This window comes from Egretta garzetta, unplaced genomic scaffold (genome assembly GCF_000687185.1).
Source record: "Egretta garzetta isolate BGI_Z169 unplaced genomic scaffold, ASM68718v1 scaffold135, whole genome shotgun sequence".
NCBI classification, from domain to species: domain Eukaryota; kingdom Metazoa; phylum Chordata; class Aves; order Pelecaniformes; family Ardeidae; genus Egretta; species Egretta garzetta.
Genome location: NW_009259594.1, coordinates 1708403 through 1729061, shown reverse-complemented (window position 1 = coordinate 1729061; position 20659 = coordinate 1708403). Strand labels below are relative to the sequence as shown.

Sequence of the window (20659 nt, the reverse complement as noted above, 5' to 3'; positions counted from 1 at the left end):
AGCTGAGTTGCTATATTCTGGCTCCCTGGTGGGGTTTTTTGTTTGTTTGTTTTGGGACTTACACCTTTTTGTGTTTGTGTTTTTCCTCCTGAGTGCTTGTGCTATTAATGGCCCATATCTCAAAAATGTTACCTCTCTGCAGCCCTACCTTTCTTATCTTGGCGTGGCTCTACTGTGCAGCTTCTTAGAACATAGCAGCTTCCTCAGAAGTCGGAGCCAAGGTCATGCGGCTGCTCTGTATTCAGGATGGGCCTTGGATCCACACCGACAGCTGAAGCTGTGGGAAGAGGGCAGGGGAAAGTTGCAGGGAGAGTGTTTTTCTTCAGAAGGCAGACATCTGAAGAGGTCTCCCGAGTGGCATGAGCTTTTAGGCGGGAGTGTAGAGGCAGCACGGAATATTTCATGGTAAACTAGGTGGGATGGATTCTGAAGGGCCTGAAAAGTGAAAGCCTGGAGGGACTTTCTGACACGAGAGAGCTCGGCATCGTAGCCAGGAATACGGAAAGGAAGCGTGATGAAATGAAAAAACTAATTTGGAAAAATGGTGTGAACGGATGGAGGTGGAGGCATGTGACACTTGTCTAGATGGACTTGACAGGAAGAAGCTTAACGAGTTGATGGTGTGAAGTTGATGGATTGGGTGTTATTTTAACTGGACAGATAGAAATGAAAGGCAATTACGAACCAAGTGTTAAGAACATAGCTTGGATGTTACTCTTTGATATCATTGCTGAAGCAGGTGTAGTGGGAGGTACTCTGTGGCTGTATCTGCATTAGGAAGCTGTTTTTCCTGTTTTTCAAGGGGGGGAAAATAGGTCAGTAATGGTGTAGCTTTAGAGTGTACCATGTAGAAGCACATACACTGCTACTGCTCTGAGTGGGATGGAAGGACTTGCTAGTAGAAATGCGTATACTGGGACTGTGCTGGAGACTATGCTGCTGGGTACTGCAGAGAAAGAAGTAGGATCTGTGTGGGTTGTTGTCATCAGCACACCCTCAGAATATATTTCTCGTTATATACTGCATGAAGGCACCTGGAAATCCTTCCAGATGGAGCCAAGGCTTGTGTGCTGAGAGTGTTACTGTTTTCCTTGTTGGTGGGGTGGGCAATTTACAGTTGTGAAGGAAGGTGCAGTCCGAGCAGTTTTCATTACAATGGACGATACACAAAAAAGGTTGTAAAGAATGGATGAAATATGAAAGCAGCATGGATGTACTAGCATAAACCATGACTGCCAATGCAGAAGTTGGTGGAGAATAAGCTGCAAAAGGGCTTATAGCAGGAATTTGGTCATGCTGCTAGCTAAAGCCTTGACAAAACCTAGCCCAACGTATTCCTCCTCCCTCCGTTTTCACTAGTGGTCTGCCAGGCTGCTGCTGGCCGGTCCTGGGGGTTTTAATACTGGAGCTTGAACTGGGTCAAGGCACTGTCTATGCATTGGGACTCATAAACTCTTGTGCTGGCTGCAGATTGCCTGTTGCTTCCAGTGATGGACAAGTTCTGGAACCTGTGTTTTAACTGCCTGTTGCTCAGGTCCAATACTGACTCTGCAGATTCATCCTGTGGATTAAGTGCAAGCTTTTCTTGGAACTTCACTGAAGAGTTTAAAGGCTACTTGTCTTATAATGCGTTGCTTTCGAAAAGCTATAGATTAACTTTTGGGCACGGGTTTATCCGCCTCTCTTGCACGATCGAGGTAATTTTTGAACAACTCTACTTTAGACTTGAGTGATATATCTGCAAAATACCTTGAAAGGCAGAGTGTGATCACACTGGGTCCCAAGTGCACGCAGTTGATGGTGGGGGCAGTTACTAGTCTTGAAATATTTAAACAAGTGCGTCCAATTTTAGTAGCAGTGGCAAGTCAAGGGATACTGGATTCTAAAAGCCCCAAAGTATCTCGGTTCTTATTCTGAGTCTTTATAAATATTGACTGAGGTCCAGGGCTTTGTCATTAACAAGCTAGTACAGATCACATCATTTGCACCACCTTTTTCAGAGAGGGAATAAATGGTTTGCTGAATAAGTCAGTATGCGAAAATACCATTTTATGTCGTCTGTTTGTTTTCTTTTTATTTAACCAAGAAGCGTTACAGTATGTTTTTCTGAGGGGTCCATGCAGAAAAAAATACACGTATTCATGCTTGGTTTTATGTGGGGGTTGTGTATTTGCATCTGTAATCTTGAAAACTTTCAGGTTTGTTAGCCTAGGCAATTAAATGCAAAATACCGTGCTTGATGGGCTGCATGCAAGATTACAGAAGTCACAAGTTTGGGATCCTGATGTCATTATAGTGTAGATGTGCATTAGTGTTGTGTTCTCTACGGTAGTATTTTTGCTATTACAAGATGATCTATGGAATAACGATAAGTCTGTACAGGAGCTGAGTGACAGTGTGGAGCAGCCACAGTTTTTAATGCGCGCAAGTCTGGGTAAACCTCAGACTCAAAATGTCAGGTTCATTTTTCCTGGGGATGTTCTAATGAAAAGCTAACAGAGGTGCGTTCATCAGAATGTCACATCTTTGGTTGGAATCTCTGCTGCGAGTTCTGGAATGAAATGGAAAGGAGGTTGGATGTGCTCGTGCCTTTCTTCCTGACTGGATCAGCTGATCCCGGCTTTGATGATAGATAAAGCAAGAGTCTGCCTGAACTTCTGTCTGCTATGGCTTTTATCTTCCTGCCTTTGAGCTGCCAAGACTCGTGCTCTGTCAAGGTTTCTTTTAGTTTCAGCTGAAGCATCTTGGATCTTCTGCTGCACAGCAAAGTACTTGCTGTTCTAAAAATCCACATGCGTGTGCTTCTCTCGGCCCTGAGGGGTAGTTCTCCTGTGCAGTCAGTGACTACAGCAGGATTCACTTAGCAGCACGAGTTAATGGGACTGACCTATTGACAGGGTAAATTATCCATTTGAACCTAAAATGTGGAAAATGCACTGATGCTTTTTAAACGTGATGTGTTTAAAGGATAATTGTTAATTATATTCAGTGTCGTTGTTTTCATAAGCTGTCACGGTGTCCTGATAATTTGACACTTCTACAACTTAGTTATAAATGTTTTGTGCATTTAACTGTTGTTTTCTGCAGCTGCCGAGAAGGTCCCCATTAGCAATATGCAGTTTCCTGTTTCTGTCTTTATGACATCTAGAAAATGTAATTGCATAAAGTGAAAAGAAAAAGCCATTTGTACGGCCCGATCATCAGAGGTCATGAAACAAGCACAGCCTAATAAAGCATTGGCATGAAAGGCGACTTTTACTTTTCTCCCCTTGCTCCTCCATATGCTCATTTGTAGAACAGCAAATAATAAACGAGAACATTATTTAATCCTTGCCTCTAGCAGTCGTCTTTGTACACGCTCTGTGTAGCTTTGGTTGAGAGAATATGAATCCCAGGTCCCATTTTGACAGAGGCTAGAATTTTCACATGATCATGCGATCCCACTGATGCTCACCCAGCATCAAGCCTTTGTGTCTCGTGGGATTTAGATTTTTCTGTCTTCCTGGAAATGTAGGAAAAGTGTTAAAATGCAGCTCTGAAAGTCCAGGGACTAAGCAGAGCGTATTGATCCCTTCCCATTCATGTACACGTTTGCTGTGAGAACGCTGACCTAGAAGCACTGAGAGTTAGTTTATTAGTTTTGACATTGGGATTCGTTAGCTGTAATTCAGTTAGAAGCACGCTGATGGATGTGTTTGTATGCTGGGGCTGGCAGCTGCTTTAGGTTCAGAAACTTACAATTCTAGTTGGGAAATGGTTTTGTGCAATCTTGGGTAAGATTTGTATTGCTAGGCTAAAAGCGACATCGTTCTTGATTTGGTTTTTAATAGATTTCTCTCTGTTTCCAATTATGTTTCTAATTAGAATAATGTCTTATTTCCCATGACAGTTTAAAAATAATGCAAAGTCTGTAAAAGAGAAGCTATCAAGATGATTGAATAATGTTTTCTTTTTCACTTGTTAGACTGAAACCTTCTTCCATCTTAATTGGATACATAGACCTACTAGGCTACAGGAATAATTTTGGTATTTACAGAAGGTTGTGGTGCAGTAGTTGCTAAGCTTTCTTCTGTCTGTGTGTCTTGGGGCTGTTTCCATTCTCACCCCAACACATGCCCCAGCCCTTAACCAGCCTTTTGTGCATATTCCCGTTCCAGTGGGAAGACAGAACGCCTCTCCGTCTTCCTATATAAATCTCAGCTTTTCAGGTGTGAGATCTGCTGCTCTCTGTCCTACCCTCCGCTTTCCCACCCAGGCAAAGCTCCTTCCCTTCACGGCTGGGGTAGGGTCTTTTGCAGCAGCGTTGTTTCTCCAGGCCCAGATGTTTTCCTGCCACTTAGAACTGAGATTTACGGCTCAAGGGATGGATACCTGAATAACTGAGACTGGGAGCCTGAGAGTCCCAGCTGAGAACACAGTTGTAGTTTAAGACCATCAAAAGCTGTCTGCGGTGGAAAGAATGTAGAAGAGATCTGGAACTGGCATTCAGTAGTTGCTGGAACTTGCTCTTTGAGGGAAAGACAGCCCAAAATGTGCTGCGGTTCAGGCAATCTGGGATGAAGGCTGAATCCAAAGCTGTCTCCATGGCTGCCAGCTCAGAAAGCTCTGGGGTCTTAGACGCTGACTGCAGTGAACTTACCTCTCTATGCATAATTTAGCATGGCTGAGTGCAGCTACCACAAAAGCCTGCCCATGTTTTTCTGGAGCATGACTTAAGTCAAGCCTTTGCCTGAGGTAATGCTGCTGCCATGTGTGTAATTACCTCTGGAGGTATGGGAGAAAGGTTGGGAGCTCAGGGATATGAGAAGGGATGGCATTCCCTTTCTGCTAAGTACCTCTGACAGCGCTGCAGTGGTAGAGGAGGTTAGAACAGTGCTGAAGTTGTGATGCTTGCCAGAAAAATCTGTGATTGCAGATACATACATATTTGCAAGGTCAGAGTGGTGATGCGCTTTGTAGCATTGGGCGTGAGGTTGAGAGTACACGGCAAGTCATGCGTTCCAACTCTCAGCCTCTGGAATGGGTTGACTGTCACAGAAGGTTCAGGACTGCAGCTATGTCTGTTAGTTTTGTAACAGCTTATTTTGTAATAGTGATACTTGGTTTGTTTGTTTTTTTTTTTTTAAATAGGATAACCAGGAAGCATGAGACACCTGTTACTTACAGTAAAACCTGTTTGTATTTCTAGAAAACTCTTTGCTGTCAAATGGATCAGGAAATTCATCTAGTTATTTAAAAAAAAAAATAAATAAAAAAAATCCCTGTAAAGCTTCTTCCCTGTGTTCCTCCATCCTCCTCCCGAAACTGAACCACATGTGATGCTTTTAAGGCTGGAGTTCTTCTCTGGCTTGATTTGCAGAGCATCTGGCGCAGGTGAGGGATGCCGAGGTGCAGAGGTAGGGATGAGCAAGGGTGGAAGGAGTGCTTTAGGGAGGCTTTGCAGCCAAATGTTTCCTAGACTTGGATGCCGCCACGGAGTGCAAAAGCAGAATTTGAAGTGCTTTGGTAGGCAGCAAATTAAACAGATAAGAGAAGACTTTTTCAAACAGTTTCAGGAGGTTTTTGTCACAAGATGTCCTTGAGGCTTGACCAGCATCAAAAAGGACTGGGTATCCACTTGATAAGTATCACGGTTAATGCAGTGAGATTAAAAAATACATACTTTTCTAGATGTAAACTGCATTGGTCTGAATCATGAATCGGTTTCTAGCAGAGAAGAATTAAGAAAATTTATCCGTAAGGAGCTTATTCTGTAGCTGACTGTGTCTGGACTTCTGCATCTTTCTCTGAAATGGGATATAGGACTAGATGGGACCTTTGATCTTTCTTATCTGGTATATTTATTAAAGCCCCTACTTTCAGCTTGTGAGAGACTATTAGCGTTTCAGTGCAGTGAAAAAGTCTTTTCATGGTTGAGGTAGGCCAGATATGCCTTGAAGAAAAGTTCAAGTTTCCTTAGTCTTTTTTGTCTATTCTTATCTTAAGGATATACAGCATGGCCCAAACAGAGAAGAAAGGTGGGCTGCTCCGGAAATCTTCAGCCTCCAAGAAGCCATTGAAGGAGAAAGTTGTGTTGATGTATGATGAGATTTTCACGGTAAGGACTTGCGTATCTCTTCTTTCTGAAGTGTGTTCAATTTTCTTGGTTTAGCTTGTGCTGAGGGCTCTGTATGGTGGATTCCTTTCCCAAGGTAAGGACTGCACAGTGTAGGCACACGCTTCAGGCTTTCCTACTGTCATGCAGAGCTCTGTATTCTGCTCTCTTCCTTAATGTCACCTTGTCCTGTTGTCTACCAGGACTGTTTGTGATCTATGGGAAGTCACGGCTTTTCAAGTATTTCTCAAAAAATAATCCAGAAAATAAACAGAGGCATCCCAGTTGAGAGCAGCTTCGGTCTGTCTTCCTGTTTCCGGGAATCTGGGTAGACAGAATTCTATGCTGTGAGGCCGCTTGGTTATCCAGTGGGATGATGCTGACTCTGAGCTACTCGTGATAATGATTTTCTTTAAATTCTGCCTGAATGATTTCGTCTTGTTTGGTCTCATGGCTCTTCCTTTTCCTTTCAGACAGAGGACCCCAGTAAATGCAACCCTAGGTTCTGGGAGGAGCTGTTTCTCATGAAGGTAACAGGAATTGAACATCCTCTGATTTGCTGCTGCTGTTCTGCCTACGAAGTGGCAGACTGTCAGTGCAAGGAATTGTGTTTCTAAGGTGTCAGTGGTTGTGTAACATGCACAAACTGCTTCTTAACCTGACAGGTCAACTTGGAATATCTAGAAGGCAAGCTGGAGGCTCTGGATGGGGAAGAGTTAATGAAGATAAAAGATAACATCAACTGCTTGTTTCAGCACTGCATCCAGGCACTGGGTGAGGAGCACCCAATCAGAGTGGTCAATGCATTACAGGTACCATGCTGAGAGATGGGGAATGCTCTCTTTTGCTTCTGATGAGGCAATATATTTGCTGCTGGTATCAAACATCTTGTTCACATTTCTTTGTGTCTGAGGAGAAGTGGTGTCTACAAAGCAGTTGCTACTTATTGTCTGTGGAGGTTACAAACATTCATAGTCTCTTTAGTCTTTGAAGAACAATAGCTTGTTTCAGAATTCAAGAGGATCTGGTGATGCAGGATGAAACGGAGGGCAATGGGGGGACAAGAGGGGCTTGTTCACACTGCAGGCTGTCAGTTCGGGGGCTCAAGACTACTCTGTGTAGCTTTGTCTGTATTCTGCTTTCTCCTGTTCTCCCTCATTCCAGCCCCCTTTTTGAATTTCCATATGGGTTGCAAATGAAATAAAGCTCTGGAGAAGTTAGTGCAGAATTTATACAGGGGACTGTCCCTGCTGTACACTTCCTACTTGGAAGCTGTGAAGAATTGTCACCCAGAGTTAATAGCCATTTTCCTGCAGGTGGTTCCTTACCAAAGCTATGCCATCCCATATCTTAAGTGGGAGACTCCCCTCCTCAGTCTTATGTTTGATGTTTTTAGTTCACAGGCTGATTCTCACAGTTTGGTGAATGCATTTGTCTCAGCTTCTTTTGACTGTGGGAACACAGGATATGAATTTCAGGGTCAGAGAAGTCACCTGTAGGAGACATTGGACAGGCAGTAAGCTGGGAAAAGTTGATTTAAAACAGAATATGTACACCTCTGACATACAAACTTTCATTGTTTTATTATTATTTTTAGGATTAGTTTGAATGGATGCTATTAAATATTGTAGCTATAGCTACGTAGACAGTCTAGCCCAGCCCTGAATTCCCAAACTTGTATTCAGGCTCTTGGCAAAAGTTAGGCCAGGGCTCAAGTCTAGTGCTATGAAATGAAGGGGTGAACAAACAGGAAGAATATGGACAAATACCTTATTCTCTAATTTTTTTTTTTTTGAGTTGTCAGCATTCAAGATCCTGCTTAGAAACAACAGAGGTGGAGGAGAGGTCAAGGAGAGGTCAGACAAAATGTATGGCTTCCAGGCTGGTGGTAGTCATTTAAATATCTGTGCTTTACCACTGCTAGGAGAGGGTCAGGGTGGGTTTTGCTACTGAGTTGTTGGTGTTGCCTTGCATCTTACCCTCTGATTTTTCCCTTTGCAGACTTTGTGTGCATTGATTCGGGGTGTCCATCAGAAGAACAAATCCACTTCTGGGTTTGACATCATCAACATGCTTGTGGGTTTTGATAAGGCAGAGCTATGTATGAAGGTGAGGCCCTGGCAATGTAGAGAGTTTGCACAGCAGCCGAGTGGCAGGGACAGTAATTTGTAGACAGGTGCATCTACCAAAGTGCAGCTTTTGGGGTAAATATTACAGCCACTTATTAAAAACAGCTGTCATGAAATTCTTTACCTGCTAGTGGCACAAAGACACTTGGGGTCCTGGTGTTCGTTAGTAATACAACAGAGCACTTCAGTTCCATGCTGTGCAGTCACTATGGTTAAGAAATCTTAAGGCCAGAAAAGGCTTTCACAGGCCATTAGTACCTAATATTGAACCTTTGCCTTGTGCTTAATTTTTAGCTGATAATCATACCCTGTGTTCTCACATTTCCATCAGCACATATACTGTTTTAAATTTATTTGATGCTTTTCACTGTAAAGATGTTGTTGAGTTTTGGGAAATGACACTCTACAAATAGTAGTACATTTGGGGGAAATATTAAGTAGTAACTTGCCTATCAGAACTACAATTTTCCTTTAAGAATAACTGTATTACCTGTAACTTAGCATTTGGAAAACAATTATTTATTAACATCTGTCAAACAGCTATCTAGTATTTATTTTTAATTATAACTAATATATGTACTATTAAATCAGAGGTGTGCTGCTTACAAAAAATCTCATGGTGCCTATAAGTAAAATGGAACATGAAAAAGGAAAACACTGCTACTACTCTCTTGCAAACAAAAGTTAGATCATATTTGTAGACCTCAGAATTACTTTGTGAATAAAATCTGTTGTTACATGTATACAAAAATCTCTCATGGGTCTAGAGAAAATTCTTGGCAAATGATCAGGATGCTATGCATGTAGTCATTAAAATGTAGTGAACACAAACCAGTGTTGAGAACAAATAGTGTGAGTACGGCCTGTGCAACAGTAGTAATGGCTCAGTCATTGATTCTGGAATATCATGGCTTTACATTGCTGCTCTTGTATTTCAATCTCCCAAAAAGCTTTTTATAACAAAACATTTAAATTAATATAAAATATTATTTTTAAATAATGCGATTGTTCTTCTTTAGAATCTGATGGAGAGCTTGGACTCACTCCTCTGTGCAGAAGGTTCTGAAAGCCTCAAAAGCTTGTGTCTGAAGCTACTTCTCTGCTTGGTGACGGTAAATAAATACCAGCTGTATTATAATTTAAAGGCTAATATGAGGCACACCTTGAGGGGTGGAACTGTCTCAAAACTTGAGCAGAATGCTGCACTGCGAAGCTTAAGAAGTGGAAAGAAATTGTGAATGAGAGCAAGGGTCAGCCCAGAATATGCATCATTGCTCTAACCACAGTGCCAATATGGACTAGCAGACAGTTTTCACCTCATAAGATCATTGCCAACTGGGGCAAAAGAGGAGAGACACAGGAGGAAGTATCAGTTGGATTCACAGGGGTTTTTTTTAGGGAAAAAGATATTTAAGAAGTCTTAGATAAATGGAAAGGGAGCAGTGGAGAGGGGTTGAAGAAAAACAGGAAGCGTGGAGTAGACCACAGTGGTAAGGATGTGAAGAATGAGGAAGCTAGAACAAACGGCCACTCATCATCTCTTGGAGATGGTCAACTGTGAACTGTTTTGGCTGCGATAAGAGATAATTGAGCGTGAGGGAGGTCTTCACTGCCCTGTTTGTGATGGGAAAGTGCTTGGTGGAGCATATGCGCCCTGTTTTTTCATACTCTGCCTCCTCTGTAGCAGCCTGCTTCAGCTGCTGTTGTCATGCAGCTGTGTAAAATACCAATCTGTAGAGGAAAGGGGAAGCTCTTAGTACGTGGGTCATGCTTCTTGCCAGAGAGAGGGGTGGGAAGCAGGACAGATTTCTTTTACTTCATGTCTAGCTCTACTGCTAGTCACACCTTGACTTGCTGACTAAGTGTGAGATTCTGGATAAATGTGTCCATCTGGTAGAACTCTTGTGTTCCCAGTGTGTGCCAGAGGGAGCTACAGCATCATGGGAGGCTTTGGGTGAGATTTTAAAACTTGTGTTTGTACTCAGGTGACAGATAACATTAGCCAGAACACCATCCTGGAGTATGTGATGATTAACAGCATATTTGAAGCTATTTTACAGGTAAGGGTTCTTCCTTCTACTGCAGGGGCTCTTCTTCCGTAGTGAGAGCTTTCGGCAATATATTTGCTTTTCAGCTTTTTCAGTGTAGCATAGCTGACTGGCACTGTCTGTTGCTTCCATTCATAGCTCAGATTATTTTTTTTTTTAAATACTGTCTCCTCTTTAGTCTGCTGGCTTTAGTCATTACTGAGTATTTAAAGTATTTTCACTTGAGACATTTGTGCATAAATAGAAGCTGAACAGATTTCTGGGCTAATTTCACAGAGAATTCCTGTATCGGAGGAAGTTTTTTCAAAAGGCAGTTTGGATATACTAAAATTTTTTCTGCTCTTTGATAAATTACACTTTTTAGAAGTGGAACTGGGCTTGGGGAAAGTCAGAAGATTTGCACGGATAGTGTTGGTGATGCACTGAGATACTGTCCAGTGCTCTTGAGAAATATATTTGCCCTTTACGCCCAGAAAGCCTATGCACATCCTCTCTGTGATAAATAAGCTTCTCTGTGTGCAGGACTTCTTGGAAGCACTGACACTCCCTCAACCTTAAATATCCTCTTTCAGTTTGGACATAATTTGCTCTTATGCATACGTTTCATGGCCATGCACTGTCTGAGAGTCACTGCAAACTTCCTGAAGCTAGCCTAAACAGAACAGTATGATTATTTATTCCAGATCCTGTCCAGCCCACTTAGTCGCAGGGAACACGGCTATGATGCTGTTGTCCTTCTTGCCTTGCTGGTCAACTACAGAAAGTATGAGGTAGGTATTCTTCTGGGTAACAGAAACGTCACTTCTCTCTACTTTATTAATTTACGCTGGCCTCTGGATTATTAAGGTAGTCTACCGTACAGTTTTTAGCAGTACACACTATAAGATTTATCAGGGTATCAGCACAGAGCTACAGAAGTTTTGCAGTGCAGTCATACTATGCTAACTGTAGCTGTCTCTGACATATGTGTTATAATCAAACATTGATATTCATAGAGCTCGTTTTGTGCAAGCATGAAAGAAACTACCTAGGGGATTTGCATTTCCGTCATGAAAGTAGTCTGAGGAAGGTCCTTTAGGAAGAGTTGCTGTTGTGCCAAACTTGCATGTTTGCCTCTGTGTGTGTGACTGTGCGGTTATACATAATCTCCAAAGTAAAATGAGCTGTCAGTCATCTTGGGCTTCAGACTGAATTTGTGATTCAGAACCTGGCAAACAGACTGAAAGAGCGCGGATCCCCAGAAGATATAGTGAAGCTGTGACCAAAGAATGAGCTGTAACATCACAGCTAGTATTTCCAAGAGAAGTCTGTCTCTATCTTTGACTGATTCCTCTCTGAGAAACTTTACTCATCTTCCTTTTTCTGAACTGGTTATGCTACTTTGTGGTATATTCCCATTTTTTTCTGTTATTCATCACTTTGAAAAAGAAACATTTCAAATGGCAAAAAAACACCTAATGCTGGCTTTTCAAGGCATGAGGCATGATGCTTTAATGATCAATCTTATTTTTTTTCCATAATTAGGAATATCTTAATATATTTAGATTGGTGAAAAAATGGGAAAGTGCTGGAATACCCGCTTCTCAACAGAATTACTAGAAGGGGACAGGCTCCAAAACCTACCTGGTTTTATAATAGATCTTGTTTTGAATTATGAATAGACCTAGAGAATAGGCAAAGAGGGGAGCTACACTTAGTGTCAGAGTAACCCCTCTTCATTTTTCATTCCTGTAAATGTTGTCAGAATCATGAATGACAGATTCTGTTCAGCCACCTGTGCCGTGGTAGCATGGAACAGGAGCATGGGGTCTGGTTTCAGTATATGGCCATGAGGCAAAACTGTTGGGAATGACATGGGTAGGGTTACTGATGGAAAGTACTTTACAAACTGGAAAGACCAGAGGTCTCCTTGCAGTGTTCAGGTCAAAGGATGAAGAGCTGTGTAGTTCCATCCCTGAGCTATGGGTCCCTGTGTTTAGTTTATGTCTATGTTTATGTCCTTAGTAAGGGAGAGTGCTGTGAGTACGTAAGACTTGTCCTCTGCTCTTTGCAGTAGCTTTCTGTAGAGTATTGAGTTGGTATTGAGTGCTTTGGAAAACCTTGTCCTAGATGTCTTCAAACTGGGCACTCAAATTGTGCTGATATTTAAAAAGTACAATCCAACCTGAGGCAGATGTGTAGCAAGGGGAATTTCAGCTTGAGTAGTTCATCTGGCAAGGTTGAAAGCAACTTGAAGAAAGGCTTTATGTGATGGCTGTCTGACACTGCCCTTTGTAAGCAGTGCTACAAGCAAAGCCTGTAGTAAAGTAGTCATAATCTTTGTCCTTAAGTAGAGTACCTGTTTCCGTTTGCTGTTCTTTGGCCCTTAGAGTCAGTTTTGTGGTTGCCTGTTTGCCAGTGTATTGTAGCACACTTTCATGCTTCAAATCATCTGGAGTTGTCTTTTTAGCTAACTATGCTGCAGCTGATAGGTTCCCTTTTGTTATGAACTTTATTGGTTGCTAAATTATTTTCCCAGCTGCTTAAGAAAATCTAATTAGGTTGAAAATTTGTTAGTTGACTATGATTTTGTGTCTGTCTAATGTGGATACCAGTGTGTTTTGCATCAGGTTGTTGTTTCATATTTTTGGTAAGTGAATTTTGTAGTCTCCTCTCAAATTCCCTGGGGAATACCTGTCCACATTTTCATTACCAATGTAGCTGAGATCTTGGCTTCTCATTAACTTCTATTCTAGGAGTAAAAATCACAGAATGATTTGGGTTGGAAGGGACCTTAAAGATCATCTAATTCCAACCCCCCTGCCATAGGCAGGGACACCTTTCACTAGACTAGGTTGCTCAAAGCCCCGTCCAACCTGGCCTTGAACACTGTCAGGGATGGGGCATCCACCTCTTCTCTGGGCAACCTGCTCCAGGGCCTCACCACACTCATAGTGAAGATGAAAATGATTTACATGTCTATACGTGGAACCTTTAAAGGGATGTCCCATATCTGATACCTAAGAATCTTCAAAAGTTGTTCCAAGTATATACTTACCCAAGTCTTCAGCTATATTTTATGGGTTTTTTTTAATCCTAGTCCTGATTTCAGAGAAAATATTTTTACCTTGATACTATGTGAGAGAAACAGAAGAGTGACTAAATAATTGACTATATCAGGAAAATGGTGAAGCTAAGTGTACCCCGAAGACTGCCAAACTGTCTGGTTATGTGGACTAGCCTCTTCTTGGTATAGTCAACTACTATGGGTGCTGAAGAGACACTTACCAACACTGAAGAGTCAGAAAATTAATTTTTTTTTTTAAAAAAGAAAAAAAGGTCTCTATGCAACTGAAATTACTTTAAATTAATCTCTCTAACAAAAAGCAATTATTCAAGCTCCGATTCCCTGCAAGATGGCCTGCCTGCAAAGGAGATGGCCTCATCAGGGCTTGCAGCAAAGCTGCGGAATCATCCCTAATGAGTGTTCAGGGAAAAGTCTTGTGAGGGATAATCGGGTGGACTCTGGCTTTCATTTGTGTTACAGATGCTAAGATAAGTTAAGCACCTAACTAGGGATTATAGATGGTTAGCTTAGTTGTTTTTTTTTTCTGCTTTCTTTTCCTAAAAAAAAAATTGTTTCCCATAGGTTTGTGTTGGAGGCAGAGGTACATTTGGGGGCATAGAGGAGACCTCACTCCCTCTGCCAGACTTGTGTGCTTCTTCAGCTAATACTCACTTTGTATGCCATCTTTCACCTGGGGATTGCTTAAAAAATTACTTGGCAGTGATCTCCCTGCAGCTTCCACCTTCATTTCTATGAGATTGTTGGCATCTAATGGTGGGTAATTCATGGAGGACAGCTTGAGTATTCCCAGGTTCCAGGAGTTTTTGTCTGTACCACTGACAAGAAGACCTTAATGCTATAGCGTTTGTTATCTGATGGCAATGATAGGAAAAGACCTGTGTTTTCTGAAGAGCTGAGAATCGTATTTTTGAGTTAAAGAACTCAAAAGGAGAACATGTGGAGGCAGAAGCTATTTCTAAGTTTGTGTAACTGCTTCATTGACACACTTTGAAGTTTTCAACATGCTTATTGACCACTTTTCAAGGCTGTTGCATGTTTCTGTATGTTGTGGAGTGGTAGGCGTAATTTAGACTTTTGAAACTTTTTCTGTGATATCCACTGAGAGGGGAACTGAACTCTGAAATAGCAGGATTAGAATAGGGAAAAGGGCAGGGAGAATGGGGTGGGCTTAGGGGTGCTTGTACAACTTGCAGGTTGCTGATGTTGATTGTAGATGTGCACACTAATGCTCATAGGCAATAGCTGGAACCATTGGCTCTCAAGGAGGAGCAGGAGCAAACTGCATGCCCTGTGGGCAGCATAGGAAATATTCTCGTCACATTGGAACAGACTTGCACGCTGAAAGGCGCTAGAAACCGCCTTGTCCCAGATAGAGTAATGTGGTGTGTCACTGGTTAGTCATCTGCCTGCTGCTTAAGGAGCTAGGGAAGCCTAGAGGAGGCATGGAATGTGTTGGGGGAATGGAATACTTCAGACATGAATTATTAAACAGACTCTGCAGATACAGAAATGACAATTGAAAAGATAGAGGGCAGAGATGTGTAGCAGGCTGAGCCAGCTTCATGACCCTATCATCCCAGCACTGATGACATCTTGCTGCCAAGAGGCAGGAGACATGGAGCATGTGTCTTGGAAAGTCAAGGGGAATGGGAGTGTAAAGAGTTGTTCATATGCTGGAGATGACAACAAACCCACTCTGCCTCCCTTTCTGCGATGGGACGGAGTGTACGACTAGGTCTCGGGGCAGCCTGGTGGCATTGGTCAGTGTGGTACCTCCCAGTTTGCTGGGAATTTGCATAACCCTGCAGCCTCTAATCCAGCACAGCCCTGCTGCCCATTGCCTGGACAAACCCCATTGCTTTTACTGGTCATGAGTTGCAGGCTGGCCTCTCTTCTGTGCGTGAGCTGTGGTGTGGAGAGTTTCTCCTCGTATAATGATGAGAATGACTGAAATTAGCAAAACTAAGATATAGATTAAAATCCAGCCTTGTAAATATATTGAAGTACGAATTTGTGACACTTGCTTCTGCTTTACTGACACTGACTGAATTTAATTTCTGGAGGGAAGTGTGGCTGTACAGAGAGGACCATACGTTGTTACTCAATAGGAGTAACTCCAGCCTCAAGGAAATGTCTGCATGCTTCGTGCACAGATGGGTTCTGTGTGAGTTTTCCGTCTTTTTCAGAGACAGCAGACAGGGCTGTGTGCTGCTGGAGGCAGGCTGACAGACTGGTTGAGCTTTGGTCTGTTCTGATCGGTTTCTTTTCCAAACCAAAAAGAAGCCTGATCCTCCCAAAGCACCAAATAATTGCGAGAGTGGTGTTTTCTGATCAGCCTTATTTTTAACTTGCTGTCAAGCTGTGGGCAAATCAGTCGGGTAACTGTGTAAGTTGTAGGCCTGCATTTGATGCATGCTTTGTGTTTTATTCTTCCCATCCATTTTGGACTTACTACCTAGATGGAGCCTTTTCTTCTCTGTCCTGGTTCCAGATCAGCTTTGTTCATTTTGCACTGAAGCATATAAACCAGGAAAAACAAATGTACATTGCTAGTCTAAAATGCTTCCTAAATTATTAGGACTTATCTTTATAGATGGAGCCTGTGTGCTTTGTTCGGCTAAGTTCAAGGAATTTATATTCTCCAGAGACTTCTAGCTCTCCATAGTATAAACTGTTGAAGTGTTGAGCTCTAACCCAGCAGCAGATGAGTCTATAACGTTGTCATGCCTTCCTGAGTCCTCCTTCCTTTAAGCAATCTTTGCAAGGTGTTGCAGAGGAGAGATATCAGAACGCTAATGTTCAGTCCCAGCTTCACTGCTTGCTCCTGCTGCGTAACAGTGTGCGTGTCACAGATAACAGGCTTGCGGGACAGCTGCTCCACTTTCAGGACTGACAGATGAGCTAGTGGAGGAGCAGAAACTCCCTCTCTTCTCAATAAAATCAGGAGACTGCCTGGCTGAGCTGGTGAAGAGAAGGTGTCCCAGGCGTAGCGGCCTTAGCACATGCTGTGACTCCTGTCTCTTTGTGTGTATTCTGCTTTGTGGGACAGGAGAGAGATTCTTACCAGGTGGTTGGGTAAACTTGAAAAGATAAGTGTTTTTTTTCCTGAAGACCAAAGGCTAAAACCCAGTTTTCTTTCTTCCTTCTCCCCCGACCCTGAGCAGTCAGTGAATCCCTACATTGTGAAGCTCTCCATTGTAGATGATGAGGCCACGCTCAATGTGAGTATTTGACTTGATTTCTCTGCGCTGCTGGGGATGCTTTTTCACATGTGGTGTTAGTGTAATGAATGCAATCGTGGTGTCTGGTAGAAAGAAGGTCTAGCAGCAGTGCTACTGTAAAGAACACCAGTGTAGTGGCTTTCTACCCTAACTGCACTCTTGCAATAGGTTAGGCAGCTCATGATTTGGACAGTTTGATCGCCAGTTAAATGGTGGGGGTGGTTAAAAAGCTAGGTAGCAAGGAACTTGCTAAGGATGCATTTACAAACTATCTGTACACTACTTGCTGTCACGTGCCAAAGAGGCACAAGATAGCTTATACCAAAGAAGATCTCCTTTCCAGTGCTGTGTCATCCAATTTTACCAGTCCACAAGCCAATTCTTGTAGCTCAGTGGAAGCTTGTACCTGAATCAAGAGTGCTACAGCACATTTTGGGTTATAGCCTCTGCCTAAGTTTTGTATCCAGGCCTAGACAGAAAGTGGCAGCACACTGAACTATGTGAGGACTGGACTTAGAAGCTGTTCTTTAAGCATGAAGTAAAAAGCAACCTCCATGCTAACTAAAGGGCAAGAACAATTATTCTGATTTAATTAAATTAGCTTGACAGAAAGGATGATCAGTAGCTGTGGAATAGTGGAGGCTGTTTGCAGGAAGAGGAAAGGTTACTAGTGTTTATGGCCTTTGTTTTGAACTCTTGGATGTCTTTCCTCTGACACCAGCTTCCTTCTGAAGTTATTCCTGCTTTATTGAGGCTTCTTGAGTGTGTAGGCTCTGTCTGGAGGTCCAAGGAGAGTAAACGTTCTCTGTTGAATTTAGTAATCAGATATTCAACTTTAAATTTTGGTGTCTTTGATTTTTGGATAAATTTTTGTTGTATCATAGCATGTCTTAATAGCTTAAACAGCTTCAGGGGAAATTCTTCATAGCATGCTTGGTTATCGTAGGAGGGCCAACACTGCTATGTGTGTTCAGTGTGTGATTTTCTATATTGAGATTTGTAATGTGAATATTTTCTTAATGCTTTTTTCAGGGAATGGGACTTGTAATTGCCCAGGCTTTATCGGAATATAACAGGTAAAATCTATTTGTCTCTTGTTTTTCAATGCATGGTAGTTGCTGTACATTTCCACAAACTTTTTTTTGTGTTAGAGCACTTACATATCACCTCACAGCCCTGATGCATCTGGAGAGGCAGGGAATAGTCTTATGCTTTGAGGTACTTTGGCTCAGTTGATGCTGTCATTGCAAGTGTAAATGCATCTGTACCAGCTGTGCTGATGTGCTTCAGGAGAGATCTTGCTGTAGGGGAAGATTTCTATTGTATGTTTTTACTATCATGGATTTTACCTCTGTATGAACCTTGTGTAAAATCTTAGTCCCAAGTGAAAAGATAAATGATTTGCTGAGTACTTTTCTGTTAGAAAATTGATTTAACTGAAACACAATCTAAAACAAACAAATGTATTCAGGACTATCCATGTGCCAGATCAGAGATGATTAGGGGATGTATGCTCTTGCAAATGGTGGAAAGCATTAACTGCTTCCAAAGAAAGAGCCAGAAAGCCAGCAGTAGGGGTAGCATGTTCCCAGCCTCTGCTTCATAAGCAGCAGCACAAAATGCGTTAAGTTTTCTTAAGAAGAAAGTGCTTCAGAAAAATTTGGAACCTTACAGCAATTTCACCTGAGCAACCCAAGGCTTCTTTTGGTGCAGTAGGATTCTCAAAGTATCCAGAAAAATGTTTTAATTCCTTTGAAAGTCTGCTATTATAGATATGCAGATGACTTGCAAGATCAGCAAATCATGTAAATGTGTTTAACAAAGCAAATTATTAGAGTAAAGCAGAAAAACCCTCACCATCCAGCTTCTTTCATTCTGACAAAAAGCTGTCTAGGGCTGTGGCCTGTTTTGCTTAGCTCTTTCTTTCCCCCTTCCCCCCAAAAATTTAATTGTTTTCTTTGCAAGTTACATGGTGTGTGATCAGAATCCTGTAAGAAAGACACCATAAATGGCCACATGAGCTTTCTTAGTCCATTTGAATGTCAAATGAAGCAACTTAGCTTAAATGTGAGGTACCCAACCTGTTTGTTTGACTTCACTTACTCCAGTTCCAGTCCCTTCACTTACTGCAGGAATGTGGATCAGGCAGGATTAGGCCATGAACCATAATGGCCCTCGTGGTTTCTGCTGGTCATAGGGTGATCTGCTCTGGTTTAGTTTGTAGCAAATGATGATTGACATGAAGCTGTTCTGTGGTTACTGACTGTGTGTTTGTGTGATTCATCACGGTTTTACCAGTGCAGGACAAAATTTCCAAAGTCACTTGGTCCCTTTCCTTCAGCGTTAGCCCAGACTGGATGTATCCTCTATAACAGCACAGGCATTGTTCAGTCTCACATTTTTCAGCAACCCCGCTTCACCTCTACACAATTTACAAATATTTTAATACCCTTTGCATCTCTTTTTGAGTTATTGAAAAGGGCTTGTGAATGTTGAAGCTTTCTCCATCCTGTATTCTTATCAGATAAGACTGTCATAGGGATCTAGATAAAATAACCCTATTTCCTCCATTTCTAACCCTGAAGCTTCATCCTTATTCCTTTTTGTTCAGGCAATACAAAGATAAAGAGGAGGAGCACCAGAGTGGTTTCTTCTCAGCCCTAACTAATATGGTAAGCAAACTGTGAGTTTGGGATGCGAGTTCTGGAGGAGGAGATGCATTGATCCAATCCAAACCAAATACAGCTGAAATGGCTGTATTCTGAGGAGTGTGGTGGTGTCTGGCTGGGGAAGCCCTTTCAAAGGATGAGATCTCTAGGCTGGTGTTGATAATTGTTTTCCTTCATCCTATTCATTCTAGATTACTTTATTTTAAACATCACAATTACTTGTTGGACACTTTTAAACAGCTACTTATTTTTAAAAACAAGTTGCTGCTCTGCTGAGTAGCCTAAACCAGAGAAGCTGAGTATTTTTGTGGCAAAGTCTAGTCTGTCACTAGCCTTAGAGATTTGTTTCTTTACTGTCTTGTTTCTCAAGCCTGGGTGTACTTGTAGGTATGAAGCAATCTTGGATTCTGCAATGGGCAGTGTCCATCTTTTCGGAGGGGTACCACCCAAAGGCAATTGGGAATTTCTTCCTTGTAAAGGGTATCCGCTGGTCCCCTTGTTCAGTTTGGCTTTGCTTTAGTCTCAGATTTAATTGTAGTCTGAGATCTAACTGACAGGAAAATTTCCTGTAAGTAAGGATAGTTCAGTGTTGAAAGCTGTCTGTCAGGAGCGTGTCATAGGTAAAACTGCTACCACTTTGGGGCAAGCAGATAGGAAATGATCTCTGTTGTCCCCTTACAGAATCACAGACTAATCCAGGTATCCAGGTTGTCATTCAAGATAGTGTCTTTTTTTTTTTTTCCTCTTTTGTGATTTGACAGGTGAAACGTTGGTCAGTGACAGTAGCACAAAATAAAATGGTTTTGTAGATGTTCATCCTATTTCCCATTTGTATTTTAATAGCATTAGAAAGAAAGTCACGTGTGTGCCTTGGATGAGAACACCTCTCCCAGATCACTTCTGATTTAGTTAAATCCATGTCCTCTTTCTTGCTGTCTAATAGGTTTCACAAATTCCTCCTATGCAATACTCTTTCTTTCCATAGGTGGGCAGCATGTTCATAGCAGATGCTGATGAGAAGATCTCAGTCCAGTAAGTGCACAGATGTTAGTTACACAGTGAATGGCAGCTCACCACACTGGTCAGCGTGATCACGGAGCTGTTCTAATGTAGCAAAGCAAACTGGAGACAAGTTCTCTTGTAAATAAAACAGTACCACACCCCTGCAAACAATGGATTCTCACTTAAGTTAGAGGGGTGCAGCAGCAGGAGCCATGGCTGAATTGCTTGTAATGAAGTGTATTAAAAAAACCCTGTGGTTTTTATGAGGCATTTTAAACATGTAATCGGCATGCTGGAGGTGGGAGACAGGAAGTGATGGTTCGTGCACTCTTGTCCCCAACAAAATCTTTTCTAAATCAAGGGGGCAAGTGATAAATATGAGGGTTTGTGATGTCTGTAGGAACCTCTGCCCTTAAAAGAAAGGATTTG

At 42.1% G+C, this 20659-nt stretch overlaps 1 protein-coding gene across 6 annotated transcripts in view; it reads left to right on the top strand.

Annotated features, from left to right (window-relative positions):
• ARMH3 (armadillo like helical domain containing 3) overlaps nt 1–20659 on the top strand; it is a 129238-nt gene that overhangs the window by 921 nt on the left and 107658 nt on the right. For 4 of the 6 annotated variants that reach the window (XM_009638086.2, XM_035893658.1, XM_035893659.1 and 1 more), the window contains 11 exons: nt 5986–6097; nt 6568–6624; nt 6760–6906; nt 8096–8203; nt 9243–9335; nt 10209–10283; nt 10955–11041; nt 16503–16559; nt 17592–17635; nt 19171–19231; nt 20214–20260. In XM_009638086.2, coding sequence (XP_009636381.1) covers nt 5996–6097; nt 6568–6624; nt 6760–6906; nt 8096–8203; nt 9243–9335; nt 10209–10283; nt 10955–11041; nt 16503–16559; nt 17592–17635; nt 19171–19231; nt 20214–20260 — 878 coding nt within the window. In that variant the 5' untranslated portion in view covers nt 5986–5995. Of the gene's footprint in view, nt 1–196; nt 372–5985; nt 6098–6567; nt 6625–6759; nt 6907–8095; nt 8204–9242; nt 9336–10208; nt 10284–10954; nt 11042–16502; nt 16560–17591; nt 17636–19170; nt 19232–20213; nt 20261–20659 lie in introns of those variants that run through there. The other 2 variants (XM_035893660.1, XM_035893661.1) reach the window with 2 other exon arrangements.